At 39.7% G+C, this 23,963-nt stretch overlaps 1 protein-coding gene across 50 annotated transcripts in view; it reads right to left on the minus strand.

Moving 5' to 3' along the window:
- PTK2 (protein tyrosine kinase 2) overlaps positions 1-23,963 on the minus strand; it is a 356,961-nt gene that overhangs the window by 148,388 nt on the left and 184,610 nt on the right. For all 50 annotated transcript variants that reach the window (XM_073999554.1, XM_073999553.1, XM_073999548.1 and 47 more), the window contains 2 exons: positions 10,327-10,434; positions 7,335-7,452 (listed from right to left, as the gene is read on the minus strand). In XM_073999554.1, coding sequence (XP_073855655.1) covers positions 7,335-7,452; positions 10,327-10,434 — 226 coding nt within the window. The remainder of the gene's footprint in view (positions 1-7,334; positions 7,453-10,326; positions 10,435-23,963) is intronic.

Raw genomic sequence — 23,963 nt, forward strand, 5'->3', positions numbered from 1 at the left:
CAACATGGCACAAGTATACATATGTAACAAACCTGCATGTTATGCACATGTACCCTAGAACTTAAAGTATAATAATAATTAAAAAAAAAGATGTTATCAATGACATTGTGTGCCCGAAACTTCATTAGCAATTTTAATTTCGCCCCATCCTGTGGTCCTGTGATCTCGCCCTGCCTCCATTTGCTTTGTGATATTTTATTACCTTGTGAAGTATGTGATCTCTGTGACCCACATCCTATTCGTGCACTCCCTCCCCTTTTGAAAATCGCTAATAAAAAGTTGCTGGTTTTAAGCTCAGGGAACATCACAGAATCTGCCGACATGTGACATCCAGCTTTAAATTTCTCTCTCTTGTGCTCTTTCCCTTTATTTCTCAAACTAGCCAAGACACTTAGGAAATAGAAAAGAACCCAGGTTAACCATCGGGAGTGGGTTCTCCCGATACATACGGCCTAATCCTAATAAAGAACTAAGATGCTAAGTTGGTAAAAGACTTCGTTCGCAGGAAACTAAAAGATGAAGGGTTTCTTAAGATTAGTCAACACTCCTTGTCAAAGGACCAGGCATTTTGCATTTTGATAAAACTACTCACTAGTAACAACAGACAAACCTGTGCAGGAAGCACAGAGAAACAGAAGGAAAACAATTCCACAGGTGTGTGTGGCTGCCAATGGAATGAATGTATAAAAGAAGTCAAGTCTCGGAGCTGTCACCCAAAGGAGCCGTGCATGTGGCTGGCTGGAAGGTGAGCCAGGCAGCTATCTACAGAGTTCAGGGTGAGCTCCCTTTTTGCTGAGCAGGACACAGTGACTGGCTCATGCTGGCCTGACCACAGTGAAGCTGAGGACTTTGTTCAATGGTGAGGGAGACTCTTTCTTTCCTGCAGCCTTAATTTGGCAAACCAGGAAACATGGAGCCCTCCCTGGTTTAACCTCTTTAATTTGAATTAATGTAACAGCCCCCTAACCGGTCCTCTCTTCCAATCCATCTGAGCTAAATGATTTCAGAATAAACTTCCCAAATTACAAATTCATCAACCAAGCAAGTTATTATGCTTAACATTTTAGTGTCTCTCAAAAACTTTCAGGATGAGATTTAAACACCCCAGCTTAATTTACGAGGCACTGCTTCACTTCTCTCAGCACACAAACATTGCTCTGCCTGTCATCTTTGCCTTGAGTCTGTAGAGTGGCATGGGAGGCTGAGGAGGCACCCACCTACCACTCACCACTCTCGTGCCCTTCTAGGCAGCTCCTTGGTGACACCTCTTGTGTAGTCACACTTGCTGTCCACAGTTCCTCTCCTTGCATTTGCCCTTGAATTCATTCTAATCAGTTCCCTCCACCCCCATACATGGAAAATACTCTTTCAGCATCTCCAATGACATCTGCCTTGCTAAACCCAATTGTTCACTTACAGTTAGCAATTAACACAGCTCATCACTCTGTCCTTCTGAGAGCTTCCCACCCTGGGCCTCCTGAACCTTGTACTATATTCTCATGGTTTTCTTCTGTCCTCTCAGGGCACCTCTTCTTCGTCTTCTTTATTGGTTCCTCCTTATCTCCCTGGCCTAAAGATTACCCAGTGCTCACACCTGTACCTCTTAACCTCACTTCCTTGGTAACCTCATCCAGTTTCAAAGCGTCAAATACCACCCACACTTTGCAGCCCCCAAACGCATACCTCTAGCTTGGACCTCTCGCCTGACCTGAACTTCTCCATCTGGTTGTCTACCTGACACCTCCCTCTGGATGTCTGAAGGTTGCTGGGACTTGCCGATATTCAGAACTGAGTCCTGGTGGGTGCACCTGCATACTACCCATTGTTCACGTGGAGCCAGCAGTCATCACAGGGCCTCGCTGCTCCCCAATCCATACCCAGTGTAGCAAATGCGAGGCTTTACTATCCAACTCTATCCAAAGTCCTCTTACTTGTCACTGTCATTCCAGAACCCCTGACCCAAATATCACTTGCCTACATCATGGTAATAGGCTCCTGATTGGTCCCTCTACTTTATCTGTACCCAGGCCGACCTACCATGGTCTATTCTCAGCACGGCAGCCAGAGTACTTATTCTAGAACATAAACCAGATCACATTAACTCCTCTCTTCACACCCTCCAATGGCTTCCCAAATCACTGCGTACAAGCCAAAGCCCTTACAATGCCTTTACATCCTGACCAACCACCAGCCCTGGGATCACCCCCCTAGGCATTCTAGTGACCTGGGTCTCTGCTGTTCCAGGTATGCTTCCTAGCACTCCCCAGCCTTTAATAGGGAAGAGCCAGATATCCTTGTAGGTTCTGTTTTCCATCCCTTCAGGTGCGACTCTCTCAGTGGGACCTTCCCTGACAACCTTATTTAAAATTGTATCCCTTACGTTCTTCCCTGTCTTATTTTTCTCGATACAGCTCAACACCATTTGATATATTATATGCTACAGTATTTATTTTCTCTATTAATTTACTCTGTTTATTGCATGTACGTCCTCACCTACAAAAAATTTCCATGCATGCAAAACCTTGTCTATTTTGTTTGCTGCTACAACCTCTATCCTAGAACTGTGCCTGGAAAATGGGAGGAGCTCAACAACTACATGTTGAAAGCATGCAGTGTTTGGTCTGGCCAATCTGGCTTTTCGGTATTACTCGTCACTATTCCCTGATTCTATACTGCTGCACATTGTATTCCCCTGAACATACCACACATGCCTTGAAAGGTGCTCTTCCTTCATTCGGGTAGAAACATTCCTCAATATTTCAAAGCTCAATTCAAGTTCTATTTCCTGCAGGGAGCCCTTCCTGGAATACCTCAGTCTGCACTGAGTGGCATCCTCTATGTTTCTGCTGCATCCACAGAGTATTTGCCACATATCATACTTCTCCACAGACTATTCAACCTGCCTAAGGTTACGGTAAGACTTAAGCTGCCCAATGGCATCCCTAATACCTAGCGGAGTATCTGGCACTTGGGAGACTCTCCAACCACTGTTTGGTAAAGAAAGAAAAAAATCAGCCTAGGACCCCATGTTACTCTTTCTGAAAAACTGTTTAATTCTTCTAATTTGCAGAGATGGTTGTGAGGCTTAATGCTGTATATATACAACTCACTGCACATCATAGGAATTCAAGCCAAACTGCAAGCCATCACTTGTTGACATTTTGAACATCTATTTCAAGCAAAATAACCAAGTCACACCAGGAAGACCAAATTCAGAGTAACTGAAAAGACCTGATAAGTTTATTATCCCATGAACATGACCACCACTCACCACCAGCACCACCACCTTACTCATACCCAAACTGTTAATAATATAGCCTTTCAAATGACACATTAGTGTGATTTCTGTTTGCACGCTGTTGAAATTTCTATTTCCTGAAAGAAAAAAGAATCCATTATTATATTTTTGGCTAATAGGAGACTTCCTAAGTAGCCGGGCGTGGGTAGAAAGGCAGGTATAAAGAAGGAGATAAGCAACAGAAGGATTCTGAGAGAATATTTTTATAAAGAGAATAATGGAATACAGAAAAATGGCAACAGACACCATCAGTAGAAGCAGCATTTAAGAAAACCCTAAGGACTCACTACCTAAAATGTCTAATTCTGGGAGTTAATGTTTTTGTTCAAATGTACTTCCATTCTTCTTAGAAGTCTTCATTAACTGAAACTGGTGACTTAACTTACCAGACTTTTTAATGCTTATAAATACAAAAGTTTGGAGACATACACACACATTTACATGTAGGTTTTTAATACATTAATAGAGCTATTTTTTAAACAGCTGCATAGTATTACATCATGTATGCATACTCCCTCATTTATTAATTTTTGCTCATTTTTTGCTATTATAAACAATGCAATAGTGAATATCCTCCTCAGGTCAGTGGTTTGCATGACTGATTTCCAAGAGGCAGACAAATGGGCAGAGTACTCCTAAACTGTCTTCTGAAAATGTACCAATTTACAATGACACAGGCATGAGAGTGTATTCTCCAGAAGTCTTGCCAGTGGTGGTGATCAGGTTTCTTTAGTCAACGTAGTAAATATAAAATGAAATATATCACTGTATCCATATATTCACTGAACATTTGTGTGTCCATTCCTCTAAAAGGTAACCCATTTTTATACTAGCTTGTCTTTTACTGAATGACCTGGAAGAATACTTGAAAATGAGAAATTTTAATTACTTGTTATATGTGTCATAGATATCTTCCCCTGTCATCATAGCTTTAAAAATGTTACCTTGTACTAAACGAATTGTTTTAATTATGTAATTGTGCTCACTTCAGCAGCACATAAGTGTTTTAATTATGTAATTAAATATAACAATTTTATTTTTATATCTTTCAGAATTTGTCATGCTTAGAAGCATTCACTCCCTCCCTTGAAATGTACAGTATTCACCATCATTCTATACATAGAAAACCTACTTAAAATTATGTAATTACAACTCTATATTACACTATTCACTTTCCTCTGAAAAAATATTACTACAGAATTTTACTAACACTGCAAAATTGATTGTAAACTTTCTTTCAGGTAAGGTGTAGATTAGATAATGTCCTACAGTAAGGGCCAAGGTTATGCAGACTGTGGTGGAATGTAGTCCAGGACAATTTGGCTTGTGGCTCTTACTATGGTCTCCCCAGTAAAATCACCTTTTATTTTTATTTTTTTTTAATTAACTTATTTTTTTTTAGATACAGTGTGCCCAGGATGGTCTCAGATACCTGGCCTCAGGGATTCTCCTGTGCAGCTGGAATTACAGACATGAGCCACTATGACAAGGTAACATCCCTTTTAAAAAGCACTTTATAAATCCAAAGTAACTACGGTAGATCAAAGAACTAACAAAATGCATCTGGGCACACCCAGTTCACATGTAGAATGTACTGATCACTTATTACTGTCATGCTATGTTATGCATATACACATATACATGTATAAGTAGTTTATGATCTAGAGAAGACAGATGGGCATATATAATTATTATGTAAAGCATGTTTCCAGGAAAATGGTACATTAGAGTTGTAGAAACATGTTTAACATTTGAATTCTTAAAAAATCTCAATTAAAAGATGCACATGTGCTGTGTCAACATGTATTTCTAACTACAACCCACTAAAGATGTTTGATGTTTGCCTTTAATATTATTTTAACTAGGCAATATATCTTCACCTTAGGGATCTACGATGAAATAGTTATATAATACATAAACATGCTATGATTGAGAATAAGAAAATTATCAAGTTTAATAATTCATTTTATAAAGACAATATAAAATTGGAAACAACCAATACCCTATCTAGTTTTTCATGACAAGTATTTTCATTAATGCTCTTTTCATATGAACAAATAGCTTAAAAAGCATCACATTTCATGTTTTGAAATCAAAATGTTTCTCCCTAGAGATCAAAAAAAGCTAGCTAATAGCGAAATCAATATAGGAAGATGTTTACGTTTTAAACATGGAAGGCTCATTTAATGCCTGACATACCAATGTTATTTTTAAATGTGTATTTCAAGGACCTTTTGGTAAACTGAAGATAAAAGATAAAAAATTATTTACTAAAAAGGAAATGGTCAATCTATCACATTTAACATTTTTCCTAAATTGCTATCTTTATGTAAAGAAATTATCTGAAAACATTTAAATAATATTTATAAGGCATATACTCCTGTTTAAAGTATAAAGTGTGACACTGGAAGAAGAAAATGTCAAAAATAAAAATAAAAAATAAAGCACAAAGTGAAAAATCAAGACCTATAGCTGCAAAGGCTTTAACTGAGAGTAACTTTAGAGATTTCTGAAAGCAACTTCATTCCTCTGTTTTATACAAAGAAAAGTTAGGAAAAATATACGAATAGGCCTTACTGGTGCGATCACTGTGGGAAAAACACTTTTTCTCTAGAAAAAGCCACGTCCTGGAATCATACAGATTTATGTTTACTCAGCGAAGGCTCATGGCTTCAGCTGCTGTTTTCAGGGCACAGCGCCATCACTTACCTCTTTTGAGATATATAAATAAAGGGTCCAATGACTCCTCTCTACAAAACACACAACACACACATATACCTCCCATGCAAACACCATCCCTTTCTCAAACTGCTTTGTAAACAGAGTACTTCCCTGCTGGGCAAGGCTGGATCCTCTGCATTTCTATCTGCTTCACTTGGGCTTTGGCCTTTTCTCTATCCTCATCACTGTTTAATACAATTCCGCTGACTTGAACACACACCACACTGCACTTCAGGATTTTTTTTTCCCTCTACAATCATCCTAGTCACTGAGGTGAGTGCTAGAAAGGGTCTTGGCAATAAGGACAAAACCCACATTCAGAGTCCCCACTTCCACAGTGTGAGCTCCTTTACAGTTACTCTTTGGGATGTGTCTAACAACCCTACAAAGTAGGTATCATTCTTTTACAGATGAGGTATCTCAAAGTCTAGGTTAATACAGTGTCAAGATCAGACTAAACTAGTAGCAACAACAGGAACAACAATATAACTAAAATCTATGAGCATCAAGTGTGCTAGGCATAGTTCCAAGCCTATAAACAAATAAGTCCTTTATCCTCCTAATACCATAGAAGACAGTTACTGTTCTTCATGTTTGACAGATAACAGAACTGAGGCACAGAAAAGTAATTTATAGATGGTGTCACAGAGGACTCATGATTTGAACTTAAGTCCCATAATTTCCAAATTCAGTCTTTTCCTGCTTCACATTATGTATGCTATTATCCTGCTGGGAATATTTTCATTTGATTCTTTCAGAAATCCAAATCCTCAAAAGCATTCCTCATTATATGCTTGCAGAAACTCCGCACCGTTTTCATAGTGATGTTTCTAGGATATTTATTCATTCTAATCTTTGATTTTTTAAAGATTCATGACTTAGAATGTATTTTATTCTTCAAATGGTCTAAGCTTTTGAGATATATAAGAAAAAATAGAGAGGATACTTTATTTACAGTGAGTTACAAGGGATTCCTTTTTTTAAAACCAGAATTTTATTTAAACCCAAAAGTTTAAAAATACTAATGTATTTAAAAATAGTAATGGTAATTTAGAAAATCCTCTAAGTAGGTAGCTCAAAACACATACAATGTTTTTTTTTAAGGCTCTATTCAAACCCAGCTCCCAGCTTGTGGAAGGTGTGAAATGGATCACCATCCCTAGAAAAGTAAGTACTCAGATTATACTGAGTTGAATTATTCATTTGGTTTTCATTTTTACAGTTACCTAAAAGAGGATAAACAGGCTGTTAGAGGCAAGCTCAGCTAAATATTTGGTAGAAATGTAATTGGGAATGCTCAGAAACAGCACCTCACCTTTCTGGGGTCTGATGATAAATGACTGCGAGGCTCCATTCACCAGCCGGCAATACCCATCTATCAGGTCAGCCATATTCTCCGCAATGGTTAGGGATGGTGCCGTCACTGTCAGAGGCTAAAGGAGAATAGACCAAGAAAACAGACTTTATTGTTCTTCCCTGTAAGCAAAGGGCAGCTGTGCTATGACATCAGACATCTCTATACACTTGAAAACAGAGAAGAGTGGGAATGAAACAAGATTTGTCATAAGATTTGAGAAAGGAAATCTGATATTTAAGGACATTATTCCTAGAATATGTGACAAACGCAAACCCAGATGAAAACAGAAAAATCTTTTAAACTGGGGCTCTAGAATAAATATAGATGAAAAAATATTTTCCTTCAGAATGTCTGGCCCCTCTGGCATACTCCAGTTAAGGGAAGAATTTAGACAATCAGCAAGTTAAAGTATGACTTCTATCAGAAACTCATGTGGACTAAATTTTTTATCAACCATCCATCATAATTTCTAATGTAAAAGAAAATTAGTATTTGTTTAATCTCCAGAATCAACAAGAGTTCCTAGAGCCCCTCAGATGTCACCAAACTCACAGAAACACAGGGCAGAAGAGTGATGAGGCATCCGCCTAAGTGAGGAGTGCTGCAAATAAAGCCACCCAGAGAACTGGCCATAACAGACCAAAGAATCCTGGTGTGCTGATGGAAAGAGATGAGCTTCAAAAAACATGCTTACACACCAGCACAACCATGTGTGCCACCAGACTGTCCAGATCCTTTCACACATGAGTGTATTTTCTCCATCTTGCAGAAAGAACCACATTAGGCAGCATTTGCCAAATGGCTCTTTCTCATGCCACTTGTTTTAAATCACTGTTGCCTGTTAAGAATATAGGCTTTGGATCCAGACTGTTTGGGTATGAACCCCATCTCTGTCAATTACTTGATGTGGCCAACCTCTTATGCCCCAGTTTCCTCAACTACAGAATGGGGTTAACCAAAGTATATCAAAGTATCTACTTCCTTGGTTGTAAGAATGACACAGCTTCTCTTGGCTTCTGCATAAAGAACCACGGGTAGCATGTGCCCAGTATCAGGTACTGCTGCTGTTATAATTATTATAATCATATAATAATAATTATTATAATCACGTAATAATTATTTCTACCCAGAGAATACCATGGACAACACAGTGTGGAAATTAACTCAGTTTACAGTATATATACAGTCAATGCACCACATAACAACGTTCTGGTCAATGATGGTCCACATATACAATGGTGGTTCCATAAGATTTATATAATGGAGCTAAGAATTCCTATTGCCGGGTATGCCATAGCCATCCTGAAGTTGTAATGCTCATGTTTGTGGTGAAGCTGCTGTAAAAAAAATCTACTGTGATGCCAGTCTTATAAAAGTACAGCACATACAACTATGGACAGCACATAATACTGGATAATGACTATGTTACTGGTTTATGTATTTACTGTTTTTTTTTTTAAATAGAGTGTATTTTTACTTATTTTTTTTTTAAAAAAGTTAATTGTAAAACAGTCTCGCGCAGGGCTTCTAGGCAGTATTCCAGAAGGCAGCACTGATCTCATAGGAGGTGACAGCTTCATGGGTTACTGCCCTTGAAGACCTCCCAGTGGGACAAGATGTGGAGGTAGAAGATGGTGATATGGATATTCCTGACCTTATGTAGGCTTAGGCTAGTGTGTATGTTTGTGTCTTACTTTTTAACAAAAATTTTAAAAAGTAAAAAATACAGAAAATCATTTTAAAACTAGAAAAAAGCTTACACAATAAGTATGTAAAAAAAGAAAATATTTTTGTACAGCTGTACAATATATTTAAAACTAATTGTTGTAGTCAAAAAAGCTGAAAAAAATCAGTTTATAAAATATAAAAGTTACAGTAAGCTAATATTTACTACTAAAGAAAAAGGTTTTAAAAATAAATTGAAGTATATGGTGCATACTTCATATACAGTATGTAAAGTGTTTATAGTCTACAGTAGTGCACAGTAATGTCGTAGATCTTCACATTCACCCTCCATTCACTCACTGACTCACCCACAGCAGCTTCCAATCCTGCAAGCACACTCATGGTAAGGGCTCTATACAGGTATACCATTTTTTATCTTTTATACTGTATTTTTACTGTGCCTTTTCTATGTTTACATATATTTAGAGATACAAATACCACTGTGTTACAATTCCCTGAATTATTCAGTATAATAATATGCTATACAGGTTTGTAGCTTAGGGGCAACAGGCTATATTGTATAGCCTAGGTGTATAGCAGGCTACAACCATCTTAGGTTTGTGTAAGAACAGTCTCTGATGTTTGCATAACAAAGAAATCAGGGAATTAGGTATTTCTCTGAATGTATCTGTTGTTAAGCAAAACATGACTGTACATATAATTCCAAGAAGTTAATTTCCTTGGTACTTGATGATAATCCTTTTTTTTTTTTTTTGAGACACAGTCTTGCTCTGTCACCCAGGGTGGAGTGCAGTTGTGCCATCTTGGCTCACTGCAACCTCTGCCTCCAGGGTTCAAGAGATTCTTGTGCCTCAGCCTCGCAAGTAGCTGGGATTACACGTGTGCACCACCATGCCTGGTTTATCTTTGTATTTTTAATAGAGACAGGGTTTCACCATGTGTCCCCTCGCCTCTAGTGAACAGCCCTCCCTAGCCTCCCAAAGTGCTGGGATTACAGGTGTGGGCCATGGTACCTGGCCTGATTATAATCTTTAATCATCATTATCTTTACAATAATGTTCTTGAATGATTTTTAAATCTGTCTCCTGTCCTATTCTTGGGGATATTTAATCATTATTATTTGTAATGTAACCCTTTCAATATGTAAGAAAGTTGTGATTCTGATGATCCATGAAAACTTCATCCTTTTCATAAAGAAGTCAATAGTTCTAAAACACCACTATGTTACCATTTTCCCTTAATGATGAATGTAACAGTTCCTTACCTCGGGTGCACCTGCTATTTTTAGTTGTAGCATTCCTTTTCTGTCCTTATCTTCACTGTTTGAATACTGAATGGTCTGCACTTGAGTGAAGTCAGCAAGATGTGTGGGCTATAAAAAGGAAAGGTAAAATCTTTAGACTATGGATAAAAAACTCATTTCACGGAGTCTGTAAATGTTCTGTGAAATCCTTGTTGTCCTGAAAACATCCTCCCTAAGACTGAAGGTCTGGGGAAAAAACCAGATTCTCCATGCTGCCCCAGGGGAGCAGCCATGAGACTGTCTCCTGCACTTCAAGGTCAGGTCCAGGTCTGCTCTCTGTGATGTGCTGAGGAGACCCATATGTGAGTCGGATGAGTGAGAGTGCAGTTACCACCGAGAGAGAACAGAAGATAAAGGAAGGAGGGAAGCTGAAGCAACCTTTGGCCTGACTCGTTTGCCAGCCTGGGAGGAAACATACGAAATTCTTAGAGAGAACATTCTGCTCCCATTCCCAAAGAAAGAGGATCTGGGATTATTCTCCATGCACCCTGGGCTACAGTAAGTTCTAAAACTTGCTGGAGTTCTGTAGCTAGGGAGACAATAGGTATCTAAAGGGCCCTTCCCAATACAGAATAACCTCTTAAGACATGCCAGGAGAGTCTATGGTCATTTTCCTAAATAGTATAAACTTTTGCTTCTTTTTTTTTCTTTTCCTTCTATTACTGCTGCACAAATTAATAAACACTCTCCTTCTTAAAAAGAAAAAAAATAAAGTTGGGAGCAATGGCTCACATCTATAATCCCAGTACTTTGAGGGGCTGAGGTGGGATGATCCCTTGAGGCCAGGAGTTCAAGCAGCCTGGGCAAAATAGTGAGACCCTTTCTCTACCAGAAAAAAAAAAAAAAAAAAAAAAAATTAGCTAGGCATGGTGGTCTGTGCCTGTAGACCCAGCTACTTAGGAGGCTGAGTCTGCACCAGTGCACTCTAGCTTGGACAACTCAGTGAGACCCTTCCTCAAAAAAATACATATAGAAGATACATGTATCTTCCACCCTTCTAGCATCTCATGAGGATGATCATTTTGCATGTGAAGATTACTATACATTTCTTCAAAACAGTTTGCTTGCTTAAGGCCACTCTGACAGCTAATACCCCTTCTCATTTCATGGAGAACAGACGATGCCACTACAACTGAGTTGGAATTGTTCAAAAAAAGATTCACACTGAGCTGCCCTTCCCAGCAAAGCATCTTCCTGCACTGTTTGTAGGGACGTATGTTTTGCGGGGCTCCTGTCTTCCCCCAGGAGGCCACAGGCAGTACTCCATTCTCTGGGCCTAGGCTTCTCCACAGCATGTCCCACAGTCCCTCTGCATATTCTTCCCGCTTATCCTCTGGGACATCCTGCCCTTTTGGGGTTTCTTCCATCTCATTGGTCTCTCTTTCCCAGTTCTTTTTATTGGCTTCTCTCCTACTCAATCTATAAATGTGAAAGGGCTGCACAGCTCTGTGCTGGGTGGGCCCTGTTATTCCCCCTAGTTGTGCCATGGCAAACGAATACCATACAGTCCTGGCGCATTAAGTACCATCTCCAGCCCTGACATCTCCCTGGAACTCAGACTCATGCATCCAACTCCCTATGTCATATTACCACATGGGTGTCTGCGAGAGATTACTAACAACATAGTCAAAAGGGTACTCTCTCAAAACATGTTCTTCCTCCAGGCTTCCTGACTTCAATAAAAAGCATCACATTTGGCCGGGCGCAGTGGCTCACGCCTGTAATCCCAGCACTTTGGTAGGATGAGGCGAGCGGATCATGAGGTCGGGAGATTGAGACCATCCTGGTCAACACGGTGAAACCCCGTCTCTACTAAAAATACAAAAATTAGCTGGGCGTGGTGGCATGTGCCTGTAATCACAGCTACTCGGCAGGCTGAGGCAGGAGAAACACTTGAACCACGGAGTTGGAGACTGCAGTGAGCCGAGATCATGCCACTACACTCCAGCCTGGATAAAGCAAAACTGTGTCTCAAAAAAAATAAATTAAAAAAAAAAAAAAAAAAGGATCATATTCAACCAGATCCTGAGCCAAAAAATAAAAACAAAAATAAAGGCATTCTCACTGATTCTTCTCCCTTTCCCCATTATCCAATCTCTCCACAAGTCCCTGGCAACTTCAGCTCCAAACATCCAGAATCCATGTGTTTATTATTTCCCATCTTCACAGTTGTCACTATGGTCCAGGCCACCATATGATATTCTGCTTAGAGTCCTGCCATTTTTCCTAACTGGTTTCCCTTCATCCATGCTACAATATAATGTCCCTACCTGGAAGCCAGATCATATCACTCCCCTGCTTAAAAAGGTACAATACAAAGCATCATAACTTACATGATTTACAAAGCATGACTTCTATCAGCAAACTGTCTACATGATTTGACCCCTGCCTGCCTCTCTGACCTAACTTACTGTTATGATCTTGTCTTGATGATATGTGCTCTAGTTTCGTTGGGGTAGAACCATTTCAGGGGTGGACTGTTTTTAGTTGACCAAATAATAAGGAATATGAAAGATAACCAAGGGTGCTAGATGTCACGTGAAGCATGGGTAATTCCTGCACAATAAAAAATTGTACTGTATCCTCAATGGCTTTCAAATATCCTGGTGTGTATTTATGTCAGTGCAAAATTTGACTCTAGAAACAAAGTCTGTTTAAAACCACAAAGTATGCTCTGCATTGAATTTTCCAGCAACGCAAGTTATGTGTAACGCAAGGGAATCCTATATTATGCTGTTTTTGAAGTTTTATTAAGAGTCGCTCACCGTTTTGGAGAATGACACCACCAAGGGTAAGACTTGCTATAGTTATTTTGGTCAGTGACACAATGCACCTGTATCAGTTTGCATCTGTAGCTACTGCATGCACGTATGTAACAGAAGATGTCAGAGGCTCCTTCCAACAGACTGAGAGCTGAACATCATTATGTTGGTGGTGACACATGAAATGAGGAATACTATCTCAATTAGTCCTTGTTATTGCTATCACATAATTTAAGAAAAAATTCGAAGGCATAGTAAGACATCTAGATTATGGAAATTACATTTTTTAAAATTGTTTTTCTGCCTCATTCTGGCATTATTCCCCAAGGTCAGCCACATTAATTTTCCCTATCACTTTCCTATCCCACTTGTATGGAGTGACTTCTGATTGCCCTCCCTCAAATTAAAAGTCATTACTAAGTGGGTGCATCTGACTATAGTGCCTTCCAATGTATTGTGCTAAACTTTTAGATACTGATAAAGAGATTTTAAAAAATTATTTGAGTAGGGGAATAACATGCTCTGTAATTTTAATTTCAGGATAGCAAAAGATAATTTAAAACATGTTATAAAGAGAACAGGGTTAACAGGGGCTGGCAGTGCCCACCTACTCTAAATCAAACACTCAGATACTCTCTCTCATACCACCCTACTATAGCCCTTTAGCACATCACATTATTTATATTGCTTATTTTCTTTCTTATATCCTATTTTATAACTAGAAGGAAAGCCCCATGAGGATGGGAGTATCATGTCCACCTTGTCCACCACCAGATTACACGGAAGCAGGGCCATGCCTGGCATGTAAGTGAATGAAGTATGAGAGGTTATTAGGTGCGAGACTGTGTTCCAAATATCAGAAATACGGCAGCAAACAATGATAACTTGAATCCAGACTTGAAACAAATATTGCACAAGTAAACCATTACAACTGTGATAAGGACTATAACAAAGCAATACACGGTGCTGTATAAAAATATCTAATTTTTTTTTTTTTTTTTTTGAGACGGAGTCTCGCTGTGTCTCCCAGGCTGGAGTGCAGTGGCGTGATCTCGGCTCACTGCAAGCTCCGCCTCCCGGGTTCACGCCATTCTCCCGCCTCAGCCTCCCAAGTAGCTGAGACTACAGGCGCCCGCCACCATGCCCGGCTAGTTTTTTGTATTTTTAGTAGAGACGGGGTTTCACCATGTTAGCCAGGATAGTCTCGATCTCCTGACCTCGTGATCCACCCGCCTCGGCCTCCCAAAGTGCTGGGATTACAGGCTTGAGCCACCGCGCCCGGCCAAAAAATATCTAATTTACTGGGAAGGAGAGAAGGGAGGAAATAGAGCCTCAGAAAAAGTTTCACTGCAAAAAAGAGAATAAGACTTGGGCAACACAAGCTTAAGACCAGGTATATTACATAAAGGTACAACACTGCACCACCAGAATCTAGCCTACCACTTAGCACAAGGCAGCTGTACACAATATATATGCAAAATGACTAAGGTAACACTCAAGATAGGCATGTAAATGGTCATTACAAGGGCAAAAAGAGAGGGAAAGGGCACTTGAGGATGTGCTGTTCAATTGGTGGCAGGAAGCCACACACAGCTATGGAGTACCCAGTGGTATGTGGCTCCTCCAGGCTGAGATACGCTGGCAGGGTACAATGCATGCCAGATTTCAAAAACTTGGAATGATAAAAATAAGATAAAGTCTCGGGAATTCTTATACTGATTATATGTTGAAATGATGATATATTGGATATACTGGATCAAATAAAATATACTAAAATTAATTTCACCTGTCTTTTTACCTTTTTAAATGTGGTTACTAGAAAAATTTAAATTACCTATGAGGCTTGCATCATGCTGCTGTTAGACAGCACTGAGAAGTCAAGTAAAGTAGATAAGGACTCAGAAGTACCCAGTGGGTTTATCTACAGGAGGATCACTGTTATCCTTGGCAAGGCATTGGTGGATGGACGATGGTGGAATAATGGCAGTAGGCAGGAAAGGTCTGGTTGAAGCAGGTTGAAGAGATAGTGGGAAGAATTGTAGGCAATGCAGTTAGATAATCTGTCAAGAAGTTTTGCAATAAATGACAGGAGACCAGGGAGAGAGAGGGACACAGGGCTAAAAGAGGGCATTTTAGGACAAGAGAAACTATACATTTTTCTATGCTGACAGAAATGTCTGCTGCTACAGGAAAGAGTGGGCAGAATTGAAGAATTACCATGAACAGGTAAGATGGGATAGAAGCCATTACCTAGCAAAGGGTTGGTCTCATTCAGGAACATGAAGTTCACCCATGGGAGGCAGAAAAAAACGAGGAGGAGGAGGAGTGTGGCAGGGAAATGTGAGAAGTGCAGTGTATGGAATCTTCTGGGGGATCTATCCTGATTGCTCCAATCTTGCTTTCTTCTACTTTATGTAACAAATACTTCTTATTTCATAGGCACAGAGGTCCTGATAAACTCAAATGGAAAACATATATATTTTCAAGGAACATTTACAAAAATCATACGCTTGGCCATAAAGAAGATCTTAACAAATGTGAAACAGTTAACATTTAAAAATCATATTACCTGCTTATAAGCCAATATGAAATTTTTGGCTCATAATATGCTCATAGAAATAAAAATGAGATAAAACCCCAGGGCTACTTGAAAATTAATATTCTTCTAAATAATGCTATAATGAAAAAGAGAAATAAAAATAAAATTTTTGTTGTTGTTTTTTTTTTGAGATGGAGTCTCGCTCTGTCATCCAGCCTGGAGAGAAGCAGTGAGTGCAGTCTCTGCTCACTGCAGCCTTCGCCTCCCACGTTCAAGCGATTCTCCTGCCTCAGTGTCCTGAAGTAGCTGGGACTATAGGCGCCACCACGCCTGGCTAATTTTTGTATTTTTAGTAGAGACGGGGTTTCACCATGTTGGCCAGGCTGGTCTCAGACTTCTGACCTCAAGTGATATGACTGCCTCGGCTTCCCAAAGTGCTGGGATTACAGGTGTGAGCCACTGTGCCTGGCCAAAGATAAAATTTCAAATACAGTGAAAAGAAGAATACCACATACCTAGAAAGGTAAGACACATTCAAAGTTGTGCAAGAAGAAAATGGCCTCCAATGTAAACAAGAATACATTTTAAAGATGCACTTAAAGGGAAGAGCACAATAAAAGGACAAAAATAATGAAGATACTATAAAAACATAATTAATGAAGAAAAATACTGAAATCAATGAAAATGAATAGTACTGCTGCAATAAATCACTAAACTTGTCCTTCAAAAATCAATTAGAGAATAGATAGACCTTTACAAGTCTGAAAAAGAGCCAAATCAAAAGAGCTTAGGCATGAAACAGGAATATAGAGACAAAGTTACTGGAAAGATTTTAAGAGAACTATGAGAGGCAACTCTATGGCAGCGAGATGAAAATGTAGAGAAATGGATAATATGCTAAATTACCAAAGCTGACACAAGTGGAAAATCTGGATAGATCTATTACTATTAGGCCAGGCACAGTGGTTCACGCGTCATCTCAGCACTTTGGGAGAATGGGGTGGGCAGATTACTTGAGCCCACCAGCTTGGGCAACACGGCAAAACTCCCTCTCTACAAAAAAATACAAAAATTAGCCGGGTGTGATGGTGTGTACCTGTAGTCCCAGCTACTTGGGAGACTGAGGCAGGAGAACTGCTTGAGCCCAGGAGGCAGAGGTTGCAGTAACCCATGATCGTGTCACTGCATTCCAGCCTGGGTGACAAGGTGAGACCCTGTCTCAAAAAAGATCTATTACTATTGAAGTGATTAAAAAGATAAACACCTACCATTTAAAAAGGCATCATGTTGTTACATAGATCAATTCTACCTAATCTTTAAAAAACATGCAATTCCAATTTGAATTAAAATATTTCAGGCCATTAAAAACCACCAGAGAGAGGGAAGGCACCGAGAGTGGATGAAGGAAAGACACAGATGCTTGGCTGAAGGGGAGGAAGCTGGGAACCCTGCAAGAGGCTACGGTGCACCAAGACTCATTTCTGGCCCACAATTACCCTGGGGGAATGGGTGAGTGGAACTGGCAAGGAGCAACCTGCTGTCACTACGGGCCTCTTAAATCCCAGCATGGGGCCCCTCAACTACTACGGACACTTGAGGTCGCTGGGAGAGCTGCTTAGAGAAGTGGTAGGGATAGCAGCCAGCTGAGGTGGAGACCAGAGGGTTTGGTGCAGGAGCGTCTGTAGTGGAACACGGCCAGGGAAGCCCTGACTTGCTCTCATAAGAGACTTTAGTCCTAGGGGAACTGTTGGACCTGAACTCTGCAAGGTGAGCTTACCTATCAGAAGAGGGTTAGTCCGACCTGAGCACCCTTGGGCTTCTGGCTTCTCCTAGGGCCCCAGCCTGAACATGCCAGCTTGCAGGGTAGTCTTGGGTGCCCTGGGGGCCCACATCATAGCTCCTGCAGTGGCTGACCAGCAGAGGGCTCCAGCGGGGCAGCCCCCATTGCCACACACCAGCCCACCCGCTCCCTCCCTACACTGCAAATTCCTCTAGCCCACAGCAATCCCTAACAGAGTTTTGCTGGCACCTGTGTGTGTAGGCAGGTATTGCCTGCCATGCCTCACCAGTATATGTGTGCACGCAACCCCCAAACTTACCTATGCCTGATTGCCACCTCAGTTGGAGCCTTGGCAGGCACAGAGCAAAAGAGCCCTGTCCCCACTGCCAGCACCCCACGTTTATGTCAACATTACCCCAAGAGTGAAAGCAGGCACAGAGAACAGCAGATTCTCCTCTACCCTGAGCAAACGCCCATGCTTACAGCACACAGAGTGCACACACAGACCTGGACCTGCCAGCAACCCAACCCTGTGCTATCACCACCACCAGCACCAATGCTGCACAGTTGCCAACAGGCACCCCCCTACCCAAACCATGCTGCTACTGCCACTGTAGTGAATGCCCGAATGGAGACAGGAACCCCAGTACCCACTAGCAACCTGCCTGGCTGATGAGCGTGGACCCCACTGTGCTGCCACTACTGCTGGCACATGGGAACAAGGACGGATCCTATGCCACCACACTGTGAAATGCTTTGGCTGACACCACCCATTGGAGTGTAGTGACCAGTGGTCTGGGAGCACCCCCACCACCCTGCAAGCACAGTGGATTCCTAACCTCCGGGAGCCAGAGAACAAAGTTGGAGCCCAATACCAGTCTCCTAGAATTAGAGCACACAGTCCAGGAGTTGGGAGCTGCGCATTGGCCCTCCAAAATATTCCAAAAATGAAGCCAGTCAGCTGAGTCTACCTTACCACAATCAAACCCTCAAGGTCATCAAATAGGATAAACAAACAAAGAAACAAACAAAATCCAAAGGTCAGCAACTTCAAAGGTTGAAGAAACATCAGGCCACAGGATGGAAAGAACCACTGCAAGAACTCTAACAACTCAAAAAGCCAGAGTGCCTTCTTTTCTCTAAATGACCATACCACCTCTCGAGCAAGGGTTGTGAACTGGGCTGAGATGGCTGAAATGACAGAAATACACTTCAGAATATAGATAGGAATGAAGATCATTGACATGTAGGAGTACATTGAAACCCAATACAAGGAAGCTAAGAATCACAGTAAAACAATACGGGAGCTGAGAGAAAAAATAACCAGAATAGAAAAGAACATAATCAACCTGATGGACCTGAAAAGCACACCACAAAGATTTCATAATGCAACCATAAAGTATTAATAGCATAACAGACCAAGCTTAGGACAGAATTTCAGAGCTTGAAAACTGTCTTTCTAAAATAGGACAGTCAGAAAATAGAGCAAAAAGAATGAAAAGGAATGAAGAAAGCCTCTGTGAAATATGGGATTATGTAAAGAGACCAAATCTATGTCTCACTGGTGTCCTTGAAAGAGCTAGGCAGAGTGTAAGCAACTAAGAAAACATATATCAGGACATGATCCATGAAAACTTCCAACCTAGCGAGAGAGGTCAACATTCAAATTCAGGAAAGGCAGAGTAAGATATTCCAAGAGAAGATCATTCCCAAGACACATCATCATGAAATTCTTCAAGGTGAAAATGAAAGAAAAAATGTTAAAGGAAACTAGAAGGGCCAGGTCAGCTGCAAAGGAAGGCCCATCAGATAAACAGCAGACCTCTCAGTAGAAACTCTACAAGCCAGAAGAGACTGGGGGCCAACATTCAACATTCTGGAAGAAATTCCAACCCAAAATGTTATAATTCCAGCCAAACTAGGCTTCATAAAGAAAGGAGATATAAGATCCTTTTCAGACAAGCAAATGCTGAAGAAATTTGTTACCATGAGACCTGCCTTACAAGAGCTCCTGAAAAGAGCACTAAATATGGAAAGGAAAGACCGTTACCAACCATTACAAAAACACACTGAAGTACACAGACCAGTGACACTATAAAGCAACCACACAAACAAGTCTGCCCAATAACCAGCTAATACCATGATGGCAGGATCAAATCCACACATATCAATACTAACCTTGAATGTTAATGGACTAAATGCCCCCATTAAAAGACACAGAACTGGATAAAGAACCAAGATTCATTGGTATGCTGTCTTCAAAATACCTATCTCACATGCAATGACACACACAGGCTCAAAATAAAGGAATGGAGAAAAATCTATCATTCAAATGGAAAGTAGAAAAAAACAGGGGTTACAATCTTAATTTCAGACAAAGCAGACTTTAAACCAACACAGATAAAAAAGACAAAGAAGGGCAGTACATAATGGTAAAGGGTTCAATTCAACAAGAAGACCTAACTATCCTAAATATATAAAAAACCAAACAGCAGCACTCATAATAATAAACCAAATTCTTAGAGACTTTCAAAGAGACTGAGACTCCTAGGCAATAATAGTGGGAGACTTCAACACCCCACTGACAATATTACGTAGATCACTGAGACAGGAAATTAACAAACATATTCATGATTTGAATTCAACATTGGATCAAATGGACCTGATAGACATCTACAGAACTCTCCACCCCAAAGCAATAAAATACGTATTCATCTCATCACCATATGGCACATACTCTAACATCAATTATATAATTGAACACGAAACACTGCTCAGCAAATGCAAAAGAACTGAAATCATAACAACCATTCTCTCAGAGCACAGCACAAATTAGAAATCAAGACTAAGAAATTTGCTCAAAACCACACCATTACGTGGAAATTGAATAACCTGCTCCCGAATGACTTTGAGTAAATAATGACATTAAGGCAGAAATCAAGAAGTTCTTTGAAATGAATGAGAACCAAGACACAATGTACCAGAATCTCTGGGACACAGGTAAGGCAGTGTGAAGAGGTAAACTTGGAGTACTCAGCAAATGCAAAAGAACTGAAATCATAATAAACATTCTCTCAGAGCACAGCACAGCCAAATTAGAAATCAAGACTAAGAAATTTGCTCAAAACCACACAATTACATGGAGATTGAACAACCTGCTCCCAAATGACTTTTGGGTAAATAATAAAATTAAGGCAGAAATCAAGAAGTGACTTGAAATGAATGAGAACCAAGAGACAATGTACCAGAATCTCTGGGACACAGGTAAGGCAGTGTTAACAGGTAAATCTATAGCACTAAATGCTCACATCAAAAAGTTAGATCTCAGTTTAACAACATCACAAAAAAAGAACTAGAGAACCAAGAGCAAATCAAACCCGAAACTAGAAGAAGACAAGAACTAATCAAAATCAGGATGAACTGAAGGAGAGTGAGATGGGAAAAACCATTCCTGCCTGTTGCTAAACCAAAACGAGTCCAAGAGTTGTTTTTTTTTAAAAAAAAATTAACAAAATAGACTGCTACCTAGATTAATAGAGAAGACGTAAGTAAACACAACTAGAAATGATAAAGGGGATATTACCATCAATCCCACAGAAATACAAATAACTATCAGAGAATATCAGGAAGACCTCTAGGCACATAAACTAGAAAATCTAGAAGCTATGGATAAATTCCTGGACATATAAACCCTCCCAAGACTGAGCCAGGAAGAAACTGAATCCCTGAACAGATCAATAATGAGCTGTGAAATCGAATCAATAATAAATAGCCTACCAACCCAGTAAAGCCCAGCACCACATGGATTCACAGCTGAATTCTAAAGATGAGCTGGTACCATTCTTACCAAAACTATTCCAATAAACCGAAAAGGAGGGACTCCTCTATAACTCATTCTATGAGGCCAGAATTATTCTGATACCAAAACCTGGCAGAGACACAACAAAAATAGAAAACGTCAGGCCAACATCACTGATGAACATAGATGCAAAAATCCTCAACAAAATACTAGCAAACCAAACCTAGCAGTGGCACATCAAAAAGCTAATCCACCATGATCAAGTAGGCTTTATTTCTGGGATGCAAGGTTGGGTCAACATACACAAATCAATAAATGTGATTCATCACATAAACAGAACTAAAAACAAAAACCACAGGATCATCTTGACTGATGCAGAAAAGGTTTTCAACAAAATTAAACATCCCTTCATGTTAAAATACCTCAATGAACTAGGCATTGAAGGAACGTACCTGACAATAATACATAAAATAATAAGACAGTGTGGCAATTCCTCAACACCTAAAAACAGAAGTATCATTCAACCCAGCAATCTCATTACTGGGTATATACCCAAAGGAATATACATTGTTCTTTTATAAAGACACATATATATGTATATTCAATGCAGCATTATTTACAAAAGCCAAGACACGGAATCAACCCAAATGCCCATCAATGGTAGACTGGATAAAGAAAATGTGGTACATGCACACCATGGAATATTATGCAGCCAAAAAAAAAAAGAATGAGATCATGTCCTTTGCAGGAACATGGATGGACCTGGAGGCCATTATCTTTAGCAAAATAACACAGGAATAGAAAACTAAATACTGCATCTTTTAGCTCCCACTTATAAGGGAAGCTAAAAGATGAGAACACAAGGACACACAGAGGGCACAACAGACACTGGGGCCTACCAGAGGGTGGAGGCTAAGAGGAGGGAGGGGATTGGGAAAAATAACTCATCGGTACTAGGATTAATACCTGGGTTTGGACAAAATAATCTGCACGATAAACTGTGTGACACGAGGTTACCTATATAACAAACCTGCACATGAACCCCTGAGCTTAAAAAGTTTAAAAAAAAATCACCAAAAGATTCCAATTCACCTAATGAAATTAATATAACTGTAACACCATGTCTTACAAAGCTAACATAAAAAAGTCTAGATTAATCTCACAAATAGTTGTAAAAATTCTACAAATATAACTCAATATTTTACAAGAATATTGTATATTATTAATTGGCTCAATATTACCATAACTATTAATATAATCTACTATAATAATAAATTAAAAGACAAAAAAGGATCATATCAATAGATGCTAAAAGGGTCTTCGATTAAATTCAGGAGCTACTCATGAAGAAAACTCTAAGCAAAAGATCAAAATATTAAAGACATGTTATTAAAACTCAACAACAAAAACAATCCCAAATAATGACACACTTTTTTTTTTTTTTTTTTTTTTTTTTGAGACGGAGTCTCGCTGTGTCTCCCAGGCTGGAGTGCAGTGGCGTGATCTCGGCTCACTGCAAGCTCCGCCTCCCAGGTTCACGCCATTCTCCCGCCTCAGCCTCCCAAGTAGCTGAGACTACAGGCGCCCGCCACCACGCCCGGCTAGTTTTTTTTTTTTTTTTTTGTATTTTTAGTAGAGACGGGGTTTCACCATGTTAGCCAGGATAGTCTCGATCTCCTGACCTCGTGATCCACCCGCCTCGGCCTCCCAAAGTGCTGGGATTACAGGCTTGAGCCACCGCGCCCGGCCAATGACACACTTTTAATTGATAAATTAAAATCTAAAACAAAATAGGAATATTGTCTACTGCCCTGTTATTAAACATGATCTTTGAGCTCCTTGTGACTAAGGAAAAAATTGTGTAAGGTGAAAGGTAAAATTATTCTTTTGTTGATTACATTATTATATACTTATAAAATCCAAAACTCTAATAAAAAACCTATTTAATTAATAATAAGGTTGCAGACTATATGATATACAATAACCAAGAATATCCTTCTATGCTCACAATATAAATTTTAAATTGTAAGTGGCAAAAAAAACCCAAAAAGTCATTCAAAATAAGGCCCTAAACTGTGAAATACTTATGAATTTGTTTAATATGGAAAACCTATATGAAAAAGATTGAGATCTTATTGAAGGGTATAAAAGAAGTCCTGAAACATAGTATCAAACAAACCTCACTTTCACAAAATTTCACAAAAATGTATTCTGTTTTCCTCTGTGAATATCCAGCTGACACAGCAGCATTTAATGAGATTTAATCAGTGATGGTAGAAGTCAGGACAGTGGTCATCCTTAGGGTGTGGGACAAAGCAGGCTGGTCTGTTTAAAGTCAACAGCCAACACAAGATTTGGGGGAAAAAAATCATAAAAAAAGATAACAGGAAAACACACTGACTTCCCTGATGTGTGAAGAGATTTACTAATTTAAAAGGACAATTGTGTTGGTAAAAAAGGCGAAGTATATGATATGAGCAGTTAATTCACAGAGGTGAGAAGAGAAATGGCCAAGACACGAAAACATGTTTAAAGTTAGTAGGTCCTTGCTTTACATCTAAGTGAGCAAAAAAGTTACAAGAAAAACTTTACACCTATTAAAATGGAAAAATTAAAAGAGCTATTAGAACTGCTATCCAATGAGTGTGAAAATAGTACTCCCATATACTGCCAGTGACAATATGAAGTTTTCTAGCTTTTCTGAAAAAGCAATCCAAC

The sequence above is a fragment of the Macaca fascicularis genome, chromosome 8 (assembly GCF_037993035.2).
Source record: "Macaca fascicularis isolate 582-1 chromosome 8, T2T-MFA8v1.1".
NCBI lineage: Eukaryota > Metazoa > Chordata > Mammalia > Primates > Cercopithecidae > Macaca > Macaca fascicularis.